At 44.1% G+C, this 15,169-nt stretch overlaps 1 protein-coding gene across 3 annotated transcripts in view; it reads left to right on the forward strand.

Moving 5' to 3' along the window:
* GRIN2B (glutamate ionotropic receptor NMDA type subunit 2B) overlaps positions 1-15,169 on the forward strand; it is a 411,435-nt gene that overhangs the window by 349,222 nt on the left and 47,044 nt on the right. For all 3 annotated transcript variants that reach the window (XM_053894629.1, XM_019452038.2, XM_053894630.1), the window contains 4 exons: positions 9,781-9,983; positions 10,752-10,923; positions 11,141-11,294; positions 14,671-14,796. In XM_053894629.1, the coding sequence (XP_053750604.1) occupies positions 9,781-9,983; positions 10,752-10,923; positions 11,141-11,294; positions 14,671-14,796 (655 nt within the window). The remainder of the gene's footprint in view (positions 1-9,780; positions 9,984-10,751; positions 10,924-11,140; positions 11,295-14,670; positions 14,797-15,169) is intronic.

Consider the following 15,169-nt stretch of genomic DNA (forward strand, 5'->3'; position numbering starts at 1 on the left):
AGGTTGGTGTTCAAGGATGGGGACTTACGCTTAGGAGATCTCAAACCCTTTCTGATACTTCAGGACAACACGCTGAACCTTTAAGTCTTTTTGAGTCTGTGTGGCAAACTATGAACAAAATGTTCTGACCTGAAAGAATTAATGCCCTTTCTAAAATATTCATCTCATCCCAGGTCAGGGTTTATAAAGAGGGAGCACCTGGCTCAATGGGACTCTTTGGGTTCAAGGCCCTTGGTCAATCTGGAAGAATCATAGCATCTTTAATCCTTGTGATTTCTACTTTTCTTCACACGAAGGTAGTACAGAAAGCCAAAAGAATTGCGTGGAGTTTACCCTGACACTTTTTTTTTTATCAAATTGAGTTAAAGTTTGAGAAGTTGGAGTTTGTTCAGTATTTCTCCCTTGCCACTTGCAAGCAAAAAAAAAAAAAAAAAAAAAAACCTGTTTCTGGGAGGAAGTTAGGCACATTGAAGAGTTGTACCCATGTTTCACTCGTAGGAGTAATAGTCATAATGAGGAGGGAGGAGAAGGAGGAGGGAAAATAGCAGATACTCGCATAGAGCTAAGATGTGCCAGGCACAGAGAGATGAAATAACTCACCAAAGGTCACACAGCTTGTCAGCACCACGCCTCCTCCTGGCACCTGCCAGCGTCCTGCCTGTCAGGCCCACACCACAGACCTCAGCTGCCACTTGCCACAAAGCCTTTACATACAACCATCGCTGCTGGGAAGCAGAGGTGAGGGTGGGGGCGCTGCAGGGCTGAAGCACACTCCTCTCTCTCAGATCTCAGTAAAGCGAGCAATGAAGAAGAGGTCAGGAATATTCTCTTGGCAACAGGGCAGAGTGAAAGAAACATGGACTTGTAGAGTCAAAGCGATCGGGGATAAAACCCTGGACCCTCAGTGAGGCTGCTGTTTGTCCGCCACAGGTACAACATCCACCATTGGGGGAATTAGTGACAAAAGGATGCGGTGCCTCCATGTGTCCAGCCCATAACAGCTACAATTACTCTAATATTGTCACCAGCTTCATTCATGTATCTATCACTGGCTTCATTCTCTCTCTCTCTCTCTCTCTGTTGCTAGGCCAGTCTTCTCATCACATCTGTTGGTGGAGTTATCTGAAATGACCATAACTGTTTCTCTGAATCTGCAGCTTCCATTTCCGGCCCCAGCTCCTGCTCTAGCTCGCCACTTTCCCATCCCTTCACTCTGCAGAGCAGGAGATGCGGAGAACCAGGATCACTCACGGGGGGATGGCTGGCAGCAGCAGTGGGTATGCACAGTCCCCAGGGAGCCCCCGGCCCTCTTCAGGGAAAGCAGCTGAGGCTGGGATGACAACTGACGTCTCAGTCTCCCTGGGAGACCCACACAGGTGCCAGGCAAGAATGGCTGGACGGCCCTCCCTTTGGCCCGTGTGTCCCGGGCTGCCAGTCCTCAGCTTACTAAGTGCCGAAGTAGTAACAGGCCAAGGCAGCCATGGATCCAATTTGGATATGGAAATTACTTTGTAATGCACGTTTCAAATGCTGGGTTTCTAAACCTAGACATCACTGAGTATGCAAATGATTAGGAGAAGGGGTGTCAAGCTCGTTAGATGCTCAGTGCAGCAGATTTCGCCATTACCCTTACAGCAGTCCACCCGGAACTGAGTCCGTCCAGGGCAACTCTGTAATCAGGATGGCTGAAGAGAAGCAGTAAGTGCGGCAGCCTTTACCTCCTAAGGCCTTTTTGTGGAAGAACGCTGGAATTATACCTAGCGGAGCCTTCAGAGGGTATCGATGTATTTTTTTCCTCTAGTGCCATCACTCAGTGATTTGCTAAGAGCACACTTGTTCAAGCCAGTCTAAGGGACAAAAAGAAGTAAAATAATATAGTCTCTGCCCTAGGATGCTTCAAGACACATTCACAGACAGGGATTTGTATGTCAGACTATAGCTTAGCGTTCTAACGTAACAGCAGAAGGGAGTGGTTGACCCACAAAATTATTGCAGACGATCAAATGGAGCTTTTTCTCTGAGCAAGGGTGACCGGAGACAGCATTGTGGAAACGATGAGGCCTGAGAAGGATGCAAAGCATTGGAGAGACATGGAAAGACCGACAGAGGGAGAACTGTGTCTGCACACACAGTATAGGACAAGCTCCGTGCAAAAGGAGGAACAAGTGGGGCGCCTGGGTGGCTCAGTGGGTGAAGCATCTGACTTCTGCGCAGGTCATGATCTCACGGTTCATGAGTTCAAGCCCCGCATCAGGCTCTCTGCTATCGGAGCAACGCCTGCTTTGGATCCCCTGTCCCTCTCTCTCTGCCCCTCCCCCATGTGCACTCTCTGTCTCTCTCAAAAATAAATAAACATCTTTTTTTAATCAAAAAAAAGGATGAACAAGTAACACTTTGAGAGTAGATCTTTTTTCCTTAGGTAAAACCAAACATTCTCTCTCTAAACACACACACACACACACACACACACACACACACACATTATACTACAAAAGAAAGAAAGGTAACGGTAAAATTCTGTGCATAAAAAAATATAGCAAAAACAGAAGACAGATCTCAGAGGGAGAACAACATTTCAAGCCTATCTGACAGGTAAAGGATTACTATCCTGCTACACCAGGAGCTCCCTACAAATAGATAAAAGAGACAAACAGCTCAACGGAAAATGGGTGAAGGATAAGACTAGAGGGTAAAAGAGGAAAATCTAAATGCTCATAGATGTGCCACGGTGCTCTCACTCACTGCGAACCAGGGAGATGGAAATGCAAGCAATTAGATACCGTTTTTCACCCCTTAGAGTGGCAGACGTTAATAGTGATAAAAACCTAGCGCTGATGACAACGTGAGCAAGGAGCCCTCGAGTGTGTTGCTGACAAGAAGTTTAGTCACTACATACCTTTGGTACAGTATTCTGGCAACACCCAGAATACTTAAAAACATAAATATCCTCTTATTCTGTTTTTTTTTTTTTCATTCCTGGGAATTAATGCTTTGGAAATATCAAGATCTGTATCATATGTCTTGGTTAAAATTTTTTGGGAAATATCCTGAATATGTATTGATAGGGGTATGACTAAATAAACTGAGCCATGTCCATTATTACGGACTACTATGCAACTGTTAAAAGGAGTTAGATTTGGGGTTCCTGGGTGGCTCAGTCAGTTGAGCATCGGACTCTTGGTTTCAGCTCACATCATGATCTCACAGTTCATAGGATCAGGCCCCATGTAGGGCTCTAGGCTGGCCACAAGGACCATGCTTGGGATTCTCTCTGCCCCTCTCTCTGCCCCTTCCCCACTCAGGCACACACAGGTGCTGTCTTTCTCTCTCCCCCTCTTTCAAATTAATACATTTTAAATAAACAAAAGGAGTTAGATCTACTATCTACTGAATTGGAAGTCAGTCCACGATGTATATATACTTAAGCGAAAAAAGCAAGCTTCAGAGACCTGTGTATATCGTGATACAATTTTGGCAAACACACACATGTCTACCCTCACTTATCCCGTTTTTCATACATAGGTATATGTACTTTGTATGAATATAGAGAATGAGTGGCCATACACCAGAATATCCACTGGGTTACAAATGGTGGGGGTAAGGGTAGGAGGGGCAGGTACGGAAACATTAAGATTGGACAAAATGAAGTACTCTCAGACACTCAACCTTTAACAGTCCTCAGAGCCAAGATGGGTGGCTTTGGGGGAGAGGAGCTGGGAGTGCCTCCCCAACCTCAGAGTTTTGCTCTGTTAGGAGTCTCGGGCCTGCCCGGGGGGCAGCATCAACACCAGCACACGGCCAGGGGCCAGTGCCTGATGGACCACCGCTTGGGGACAGAATAGGAGGCATGTTCCGGCTGCCTTGCAGACGCTGTGCCCGTTCCTTTTGCTTGCTCGGGGAGATCACATAGTTTTACATTTTGCATTTTTAAAGGCAGTAGAAGGCGTAAAATTAGCAGCGTTTCGTGTTCGAGCCAGATGCCATCTCAAACAAGAAACAAAAACACTTCCATTTTCGAAAAGTAACCTTTGACACCTAAAGAGGCTCTAATAAGTGCTTTTGTTCCAGGATCTTAAGAAATGACTTTCTGTGCAGCTGAGAGAGGCAGCCCAGGGAGACGGATGTCCTTTGCTGTGTGGGCAAGGACTGCAGCAGCTCTCACGGCCGCCATGCCCTGCCCAGACCCCTCTCCCTTCTCTGTGATGACACATTCACCAGAGGGATGAAGGCAGGGGCTTCAGTGGGAGCATGGTCCCCGTGGTCTTTTTTTCATGCGTGGCCTTGTCAGGGTGCAAATTAGTGCCAGTTTCACTAGTGGTCATGGAAGAAATCTGTTAGCAGAAGGAAGACTTTGAAGTCTAAAATCAGCATAGATTGGTTACCTAGAATTTTCATGAGCAAGGGCTTAAGGAATAATATTCTGTAGGTTTGTGAGGTAAACGTCCTTTTGAGGAGAGATTCCCAGCTGAACAGGTGTTCAGCTTGTGCCAAGAGTGCCAAACCAGAACCCCTAAAAATGACTCCATTTTTTCTGAGAAAACTAATCAGAGACTTTTTTTTTCTCTTGAAAAAGATGACTTCAGTCCTCAAGAGCTCTTTTTAAATGTTAGCATGGCGGAGAATGGCATTTTTTATAGACAGATGTTGTTAAACGTGCTCACGGTAATGATGTTTGTTTAGTGCTTATCTCTGAGGAATTCAGAGCACTTTATAGATGTTTTCTTCATTATTTCCTCAAGGTTTTTCGTTTTTCTTTTTCTGATCATGCTTTAATCTCAGCTGTAAATTCTTCATTCAGTGTTTCTCACTGTATCTTCCCTGAAGTACCTCCTGTTGACCTCATTTCCTACTACTCTCTGCATTTCCGGTATTACAAACTCACGCCAGTTCAGATATTCTAGGAAAGCATTCAGAATCTTCCCTTTTGGTGTCTCAGGCTTCTATCTGCTATTCTTTCTCACTCTTTTTTTTTATAAATTTTTTAAATGTTTTTATTTATTTTTGAGAGAGAGAGAGACAGAGCACAAGTGGGGTAGGGGCAGACACACACACACACACACACACACACACACACACACAGAATTCGAAGCAGGCTCCAGGCTCTGAGCTGTCAGCACAGAGCCCGACGCAGGGCTTGAACTCGTGAACTGCGAGATCATGACCTGAGCCGAAGTCAGACATATCCCCGACTGAGCCACCCAGGCACCCCAATTCTTTCTCACTCTTGACAAGCTCTCCTATCTACATCGCCAGCATACTTCCTCCCCCTTAAAACAATTATTGAAACATACCTTATTTTTCTACACAAACAATTCCTATTTTACTTAATTTTAGTTCACTTGTTTCTAACTGCCCTGCTCTCTTTTGCCTAGAGGTAGCTAATTCGAGGTTACTAAACGTGTTCTTTAACATGGGCACTGCACAGCATTTTGAATCTGGTATTTATAGCAGAGGGATATTTTTTTCCTAAAATTATTTCTCTTTCAGCCCTCAAGGAATTTGTTAACTTTTCTTCTTCACTGCAGTCATCCTTAAAGAAACAATACAAAACAGTCAGGACTTTAAGACAAGCTATTCTTTTTGTATAAATAAATTAGGTCCTTCCCTCGCTTCAGAAAATAACCATGTAGAATACTTTTTCACTGGCTTCTGATCAGATGGAAGTATGGTAGAGAACTTCATCCTAAAAAGATCCTGGGATCATGAGATTTTATGCAAGGCACCTTAGAAATCATTCCCTTATTCTGCCGATATGGGAACTGAGACTCAGAGTTTTAAACATTTGTCCATGGTCACAAAAATACTTAGGGTTACATTCAGAATTTAGTGTAGGAGACAAGACACCTGAAAAGTTAGTCCCCAAGGCAGTAAATAGCATGACATAATGAATGATTTGGTTACTCTGGCCATTTGTGAGCTGGTAAATATTTAACAACGGGGGGTGGGGGTGGGCAGAGGAAGCCTTGAATTACTGTGTTTGCCAACTTCGTGGATGCCATTTGAAGCCAATTTCAAGCTACCAGTGTGAGGCCATTGAACAAGGAGTTAGGGAGAGACGACTGTTATCCAGTTAGCTGTCTGCAGAATAGAGACTGTCCGGCTGGAATGAACAGGTCTCTAAACAGGAGGAGAACTGAGCTAGACCATTCCCGCCCCCCCCCCACCCCGCCCCATCAACCCTTTCAGCTGTGAAGGACTATCCTTGATGTTTCTTTTGAGCAACTGTACGACTTGACCCTTTGTTCTTGCTATTGCCTCAGTGGATCAAGTACTCTTCACCAAATGCTCTGTCACATTTCAGTACCCCGCTCAAAGAGACGTGTCTTCATCAAGCTTTTTTCCCATCACCTCAACCCTTTCAGAAGGAATTACTTCTATTCTGAATCCCAGAGTACTTTATTTATACCTTTTATTAGGGTAATTACCAAAGCCTAAAAAATTTGATATTATTGTCAATAGAGTGTGTCTTTCCCCCACTAGACTGTCATCAGAGGACAGGAGTCATGTTTTATCCTTTCATTGACAGAGAAGCAGTGCAGTGCAGAGGAAACAGCCCAAACTCAGGAGCCAGACGGCTCAGTTTCTCACAAGCTTGCTGTGATGATCAATGAGATTACTGGAATGTTCAGTGCCTACCATATACTAAGGCCTTGCTAAACGCCACCTGGTGCTGTTATCTGTAACACACAGCCCCGTCCCTGGCACAAAATTGGCATGCAATTGCTTCTGGTTGAATTTAACTAATGTGAAGCAAGGAATGACCCAGCTAGCTTTTTCAGGAAGTTGGGAAAAGGTGTGCTAGAGGGGACTCCATGTTATTATTGGATAGGTGAGAATGATCTAGTAAATATGATCATTTGGTCATAGAATTATAGAAACAGAATCTAATTTTCCAGCTGTGGTATGATGAACACAGTGCCGAGTGGGATCGTCTGTGCCCTTTCCTCACCACGTGTGCTGGATTCTGTAAAGCCGTAAATACCCCATTTGTTAGTGCAATAGCTTTTATAGACTGCTGTTAATTGAAATATGGCCTTTTAAATACTGTGCAGTTGCTTTTTAAAAAATCTAAACGCTAGACTTTATGTATAAATACTATTAAATCTCATCCCATTTGGTTTAGTCCATTCCAATTAATTCATATCACTTCCAACCTTGATTCTGCAATGCGGTATATCTTCTATCCCATTTAGCTTTGTGTTGTCTGCAGTTTTGTAAGCATTACTTCTGTTTGGTTTTATGAAACATTGTTCAGGCCACTTGCAAGTACAGAATCTCCTGACGTGTCACTAAAGACCTCTTTCCGTGATGACCTTGATTCATTAAACAATGTTTTCTTTTTCTTTTTGGGTATAGATTTTAAACGCCTTTTAAATCTATCAAAGTATACAATAATCTATATTATATTGCATGCCGTCCACAGGGATGTCCTGAAACTTTGCCAGAATGCTACGCCTGCAACATTTTTGTTTTACAAATAGAATAAGTCTCTTAGTCAACAACACACAGCTTACTTGTTAAAACCTCTACCTGATTAATCTGTTTTGGCTGTCAATATCAATAACTTCCTTTTCCAATATGAACAAAGGATTCATGTTTCAAAATAGTGAACTCTGTCAAGATACATTAGGCTCAGCACACACACCTTGACCATCTAGGTGAGAAGTTTGGACACATCCCAAGGGCAGTGAGAGGCTGTTGAAAATCTTGGATAGGGATGGATATTCCAATTCTTGAATAGTGATGTTTTAGGAAGAATCATCTGGGAGCAGTGTCCACAGTGCACTCTAGGGGGTTCCCTGCGTGAAGTTTGCAGTGGCCTGCAGTAATCCCAGAATGGGCTGCTGCACCATGGGACTAGGCTAATAAGTAGTAAAGATAGAAGAGAATAAATGTGGATTCAAAAGAAAAAACTCGACAGGGACTATTGGGGGAAGATGGTAAGAGTGACAAAATAAATAAAAATAGGTACATTAGAGCTTCCCAACTTTTCCCCATCGTTGAACACAGAAAATGATCCCAGTTTGGCCACTGCGATACATAGGGCTACTTGGACTTGGAGGTGACCCGACATCATGGGCTTCCACGATGGGTTCTCCCTGCCCCCGAGTCCCGCCGCCCCTGTAACCACTAGCTGAAGACATCCATATCCCCACGTGGCTGAGAAGCTATTTGGATATTTCTGCTTTAGAAATAAGTACTCTTAGCAATATGAAGAAAAACAGACTTGCACCAAAATGGGACCTTCACTACGGAGAAGACTACATACATAAAGGAAAGCCAACTCTAGGTCCAGTGCATAACTCTGAATGCAAAAGCGAAATATGGTTTACGCACTTGGAAGAAAACTAGCGCCAAGGCTAATGCCCAACAGGTTGGCCCAGGACACCAAACCGCTGTCCGTTGTTGTAGTGATGCGGTAAAACCGAGGCAGTGGCTGTGCAGGCCTAATACGGGCATGAACGTAAGCAGCCCCTGCTACACAGGTTGGAGGAAGATACAAACCACCCCTAGGGAGGTACTAGGTAGACACCTAGGCAGACAAAAGCAGGAACAAAGGAATTTTGGTTTTGTAGGAATATGGAAATCTAAGCCCGTTTGCTTGAAAATTCATGAAGCACTGCCCATTTGTTGCTCCTTGTTGATTTACGTAATGATTAAGTAGTTTTGTAGTCCTGGTGCCTCACTTATGCTACTAATTTGCATTGCTGCATGGAGGAAATTATAGATTGGGAAAATGCAGGAGCTTACAGTCCATAATTCCTGTGGTAATTGAGGATGTCTGGTTATAGAAGATGAAAAGGTGTTCCCTCTTCAGGAAACTCAAGGGCAGAGTGAGAACAGGCACCCACCAACAAAGTCATGCAGATTCTATTATAAAAACAGGAATGAATGGCTCTTCTAAAAGATAATGGAACCCACACATTTCTCCTGATGATTGGTAGCAGGGCCACCCTGTGAATGATTCCAGGGGGCACCCACCTCTCACGCCGGAGTATGTTTGAATGGTGCGCCCTGAAGTGGGGGTACACAGCCTGTGCACACAGGAAGACCTGTATGATTGATCCTGGTGCCCCCACCCAACCCAGCAGGTGCATATCTGCACTGACCCATGGCGTTCGCCACCAGCCCAACCACACTTCCTTCCCCAGCGGAGCTGTGTTCTTTAATCCTGACTTATCATTTTATTCCAGTTCAGATCTACCCAGTTCTCCACATGGCTTCCCACTGGACCTCTGTTACAAGCCAAAACACATCCTTCTGGCTCATTTGCTCCAGTCATTCTGTTGACCTTTCTGGAGCTATTTGCTGCTCTCACTATCATGCTCCTTGTTACAGTTAAGTAGAAAAAAGTGCCAGCCGCACAAGTCAGGAAACTCTGGCATCTTCCCAGCCCTTGATACAGGCTTCAGTTTGAGCACTTACCATCTATCACTGTAAACATTTGTTTACATTTCTGACTCCTTCATTCAATGTGAGCTTGACAAAGGGCAGAATCATGCTTCTTTGAGCCACAGGGTTTATTGAGAAGGATGCCCAGCACATAGTAGATCCTCTTCTAATGTTTGGTAAGTGAGTGAGCAAATGAATATATTACCTTTCTTAGGTATGGACATGGTAGTCTCGTTTGGGGCATATAGGTTAAAAAGAATTTCCTCTCTGTTACATACAATGCCTGTGTCTGTTTCTATTTGTTTAACAGCCTCCTGGGTGATACTAAGGAGAGGTTGCTTAGGTCTCTGCCAGTGGTTTCTGAGTCTTTTGTTTACCCCTGTGCAGGTGGGGAAGTGGAAAGACAAGTCCCTGCAGATGAAGTACTACGTGTGGCCCCGAATGTGTCCTGAGACAGAAGAACAGGAGGATGACCATCTGAGCATTGTAACCCTGGAGGAGGCCCCCTTTGTCATTGTGGAAAGTGTGGACCCTCTGAGTGGAACCTGCATGAGGAACACAGTCCCCTGCCAAAAACGCATAGTCTCTGAGTATGGCCCCTTCCCCAGTGCTCCGGGTGGCATGGGATAGTCCGATTTCATACAGCTGTCAGCACCTGCCTGGGCTGGGACTTGAGGCATAGAATGAATTGGGCACCATGTTCAATTCTCAGTTACTACTGAGCCGTGGAATTACTAGCAGACCTGTGGTGTGATGCCTGGGTCTGTCCAGATCATGACCTGGGAGAACTACTGCTAACTCTGCTAACGTGTCTTTGGCCTTGCCCGGGACCTGAAATTTAGGAGATGTAAATTTGCATTGGTGTTCGTGCCATCATGCCCCGAAATTTTGAGATTTAGGAACATTTTTGGAAATGGGTAAAACTAATTTATACTGTTAGAAGTCAGGATAATGGTTCTCTTTGGTGAGAGTGGGAAGTGCCTGGAAGAGAGAAGAAGAGGGTAACTTTTCTGTACCTGGATTTGGTGCTGGTTAAATGGGCAGGTTGAATGTATACAGATTTTTCCAACTGAACCCTTAGGATAGGCGCGCTTTTCCTAATGTACATTATACTTCAAAGGAGCACTAAAAACTGTGAGGAAACGTTGTTCACCGTGATGAGCTAATGAAAGAATTGCAGTTCTGTCGTCTATCGATTTCCTCACTCGGGTCTGATACACATTGTGCTGAGCTGTGAAAGGGAGGCCCTGCTTCGGGGTTGGAGTTTGAATGGTAAAGGATAAAAGCTGCCTCTTGTATAAAGCCTTGTTTTGTTTGTTTGTTTGTTTGTTCGTTTGTTCGTTTCTTCAACCGGTTAGGAACAAAACAGATGAGGAGCCAGGTTACATCAAAAAGTGCTGCAAGGGGTTCTGTATTGACATCCTTAAGAAAATTTCCAAATCTGTGAAGTTCACCTATGATCTTTACCTGGTTACCAATGGCAAGCATGGGAAGAAAATCAATGGAACCTGGAATGGTATGATTGGAGAGGTGAGTGTCAGAAAGTAAGGGCCGTTTCCATTTTTCATGGGTTTTGTGTCATGTTAATATAAAAAATGCTCATTTATAAATTTTAGAAAATACAAAACCGTGAACAGGCTCTCCTGTTCCCACTATACTAAGGAAACCACTGCCTGGCTGTATTTTCCTTGCGGTGGCCCCTGGCCTTCCTGAGTGCCCTACCTGAAGCACTGTGCCTTTCTCCCAGGTGGTCATGAAGAGGGCCTATATGGCCGTGGGATCACTCACCATCAATGAGGAGCGATCCGAGGTGGTCGACTTCTCTGTGCCCTTCATAGAGACCGGCATCAGTGTCATGGTGTCACGCAGCAATGGGACTGTCTCACCTTCTGCCTTCTTAGGTAAGTGATATGCTCACTGGTGTGAAGGACATGGACGTAAGGACAGATACTTGGTATGAGGAGTAAGTGAAGGAGCGAGCACGTGGCCAGGCTCTTTCAGTCAGGAGGTGGTTTGCTAGGAGCCCATTTAATTTGGGGGACTTAAATATTGATTATTCTCAAATACAAACACTGAAGAATACCCAAAAACAATTGATAGGACAGCGTAGGACCCTGGAAGAAAACAGCCTTAGGCTAGTAATAATCAGGGTTCCTACTCTGGTCTCATTCCTGCAACTTACTCAACACTTGACCCTGAGCAAATGTGCTCCATCCTGGGACTCAGTTTCCTCGCCTGTAGAAGAAGGCATTTCAACTAGCTGATCTCAGAGGGTACTTCTCCCTGCTTTAATACTTTCTAATTCTAGGGACGTCCAACTTTGGCTCAGGTCATGATCTCACAGTTTGTGAGTTTGAGCCCCACATCTGGCTCTGTGCTGACAGCTCAGAGCCAGAAGCCTGCTTTAGATTCTGTCTTTCTGCCCCTCCCTGGCTCACACTCTGTGTGTCTTTCTCTCTCTCAAAATTAAATAAAACATTTAAAAAAAAATCTAAAAAAATAATTTCTAATTCTAGATATCATTGAAATGCCTTTTTAATTATCTTCAGAGATTGAAGTCGGTGCTACCAAAAGAGGCTTTTTTTTCACATACATTTTTCAGAGCTTTGAGAGATACAGCTGATCGGATGCTCGCTCCCATTTTACCCCGCCCTTCCTCATGTCGTTCTGTACTTTGCTGCTCTCCAGGATCGCTTATGTGTCAAAGCCTTAGATGTGATATAAGACCTGGTGAGATAAGGCCAAGATTTCAATTAGATGAGGTCCTTTGTGAGCTCATACCCCATATTTTTTGCAGAGGCCGTGAGAGCAAGGGGTTGGAAAATAAAATGTCACCTTGAAAACAGGACATTGGGCTAAGAGGCAGGAGGCCTGGCTTGGACATAAATAAGCTGTAAGCCCTTGGACGAGTCACCAACTCTCTGAAGGACTTCAACTTTTTTTTTTTTTTCATGAGGATATTGGAATAGACCTTGACTGATACTTCTTTAAGCTCTATCTGGCAGGCAGTGGGGGAAAGGGGACATTTTTAATTAATGCACTATAAAATAAAGTTATAGGTTCCATAGAATTTTTCCATAAACTACTCGAGTTTCTCAGCTAGCCTTCTTAGAGTAGAGCAAATTCTGGACCTGCCAATTTCATGTGAAATACTATTAGATAGCACACACTATATGCATTAATCCTCATAGCAGCTTTATGTATTTTATTTGCTTTTTTACTTTGCAAGGATAATTGGAACATTAAGAGACACAGACAAAAGTGCATTCTAATTCTAACCACAATATAGCATTAACCTCAGCTTCTGAACTGGAAGAGCCAGTGATATATCAGCAAAGCCCTAAAATGACACAGTAGTGCCAAGCAGGGTGTGTGTGTGTGTGTGTGTGTGTGTGTGTGTGTGTTCGGAGGAGAAGCAATTAATTACAAGGGTAAAAGAAGCCAACATTTATTGAACACCTATTATGTGGTTTTCCAAGCAATACTGTACATCATTTTGGTATATTATCTCCTTGATACCATTATTATACACATTTTATGTCTTGGGAAACTGAATCTTAGATCTGTTAAGCAATTTTCCAACAATCTGTCAGTTCATAGCTGGCAAATCCAGGATTAAAGCCCAGAGGTGGCTGCCTTCAGAGCCTGTGTTCCAATAGTCGTGGAGCCATTTCAGAGTGCAACTCCTAAATCAGGAACCAGTGTGGTGGGCAGAGATACACTTTGCCCCAGAGTACCTCAGGTTATAACCTGGCCCTGCCATTCTGTAAAATAGAAATGGTGATACCATAATGAAAGGGCCATTATAAGGATTATATAAACTATACGGTGAAAGTACCTTCTAAATTGTAAAGACCAATACAAATGCTTGTTGTATTTTGTACACAGAAACTTGCCCTCGCCTCAGTGGGGGAGAAGGAAGCTCAGAGAGGATGTCTTTAATCTGGATAGGACTGCAGTCCATGAGAGCCGAGGGGAGGGGCCTTCCATACTCCACCATATAGAGGCTTTGAATTAAACCTGTTACCCTCACATCTCTGGCTGCCACTGAAAGGTTTTACATTTCACAGTGGATGTGTGCCTTATCGAGGTCCTTTTTAAATTGTTAAGTGACCGGGTTTGTATAATTCCCTTCAAAAGTCCAAAAGTAAAGCAGAGATTTCAAGTAAGAAGATATTTCCTAATTTCTAGCCAGTTTTTCCCTTTTTTCAACTTCATCTTTATTAATGATTTGGAAAATGGAAAAAACAGTATGTTAATTCACTTAGTTATGAGTTTACAATGCGATGTGACAGCTAAAAAGGCCAGAACTATTTTGAGACACAATTGAGGGAACATCATATCATGGGAAAGAATAGCAATTGTCCCTTTTTGTAGGCCTTCAGTGAGGTGGCTCTTGGAATATGGTGTTCAATTTCTAGACGCGTCTAAGCCAGAGAGGTTTGGATCAGCTGGAAGGGATTCAGCAAGAATGATTAAAGAAATGAAAGAAAGCACTCTCTTGCTGTTTTACCTGGTCCTATCCTATCAACCCCTTTCACTCGCTGTTAGGGAATAGCTTGTAGTTGTTTTGTTAATTACAGCTGAAACAAGTTTCCTTGTCACCTGCTGCATCCCCACCGTGACAGTCACGGATTGTCAACGTGGATGGATTTTTTTTTTTTGGACGTTGACTTCTATTCTCATACCCTAACGATGTTTAATAAAATCCACCACAATAAAGAGGGTTGAAAAGTAAATATAGGCTGGGAAGTTTAGAGGAGGTGAGGCAAGGGGGCAAAAGAGTTGTTCGCTGGATGTAATTATTACTGAACCAAGTTAAGCCAGAAGTAGTGACCGTGCCTGTTGAGAATGAATTTGCACACAAGCCTGGGAAGCATTGGTGAAAGCTTGTCCAGGTCTCCGTCATGTGGTGTGGCCAGCCATATAGGTGAGACCATAAGCCATGAACCACACCCATATGATTCATTTACTCCAGATCTAGTTATTCTTGTAGTTGTGCATTTGCTGGCCATGGCAGAAACTATCTCAAAAAGTTCAGAGGCAAGAAGCTCTCCTTCTCTGGAAGAAAAGAAACAGGGGAATGGAGACACCCAGACATAGCCTCTCACCTCTCCCCTGCCCGGGCCCTGGCTCTCTGAAGGGACACAACACAACTGTGGTTTGTTCTCCCCTCAGAAAACACGTGTTGCCTGAGCAAATGGATATGCAAATAAGTCAGAATCTGTTTTTGCTCTGTTTTAATTCTGAGCACTGATTTTTTCTTTCCTTCCCCAGAGCCATTCAGTGCTGACGTATGGGTTATGATGTTCGTGATGCTGCTCATCGTCTCAGCCGTGGCTGTCTTTGTCTTCGAGTACTTCAGCCCTGTGGGTTATAACAGGTGCCTCGCTGATGGCAGAGGTAAGGCCAGCTGTAGCCGTTGGCATTTCTGCGCTCTGTTTTTTTCTCGTTGTCACTTCCGGGCCTCTGTACGCCTCATGTGGTGTCTGCCCCTTCCCTAACTCATCCGTTTCCGAAAACGAACCCTCAGCCTTCTATGTCAACAGCTTGGCAACTCATTAGAAATACCCCAATTAAGAGGTTAGTCTGAATCGGTATGTCCCCTCGCTGGCAGAAGCCTCACCCAGCAAGCCCAGTTCCCCCCCCGGGGGTAAACGAGAGGAAAGCTAGCAGGAGATCCGCATGGCATAAACATGTCAGAGGAAACTATTTTGATAACCTTAGGCGGTGAGCAGTCTGTCTGAACAGATGGACTAACAAGGCAGATATACCC

Source organism: Panthera pardus, unplaced genomic scaffold (assembly GCF_024362965.1).
Source record: "Panthera pardus isolate Hobbes unplaced genomic scaffold, ASM2436296v1 HiC_scaffold_6, whole genome shotgun sequence".
Classification (NCBI taxonomy): Eukaryota; Metazoa; Chordata; class Mammalia; order Carnivora; family Felidae; genus Panthera; species Panthera pardus.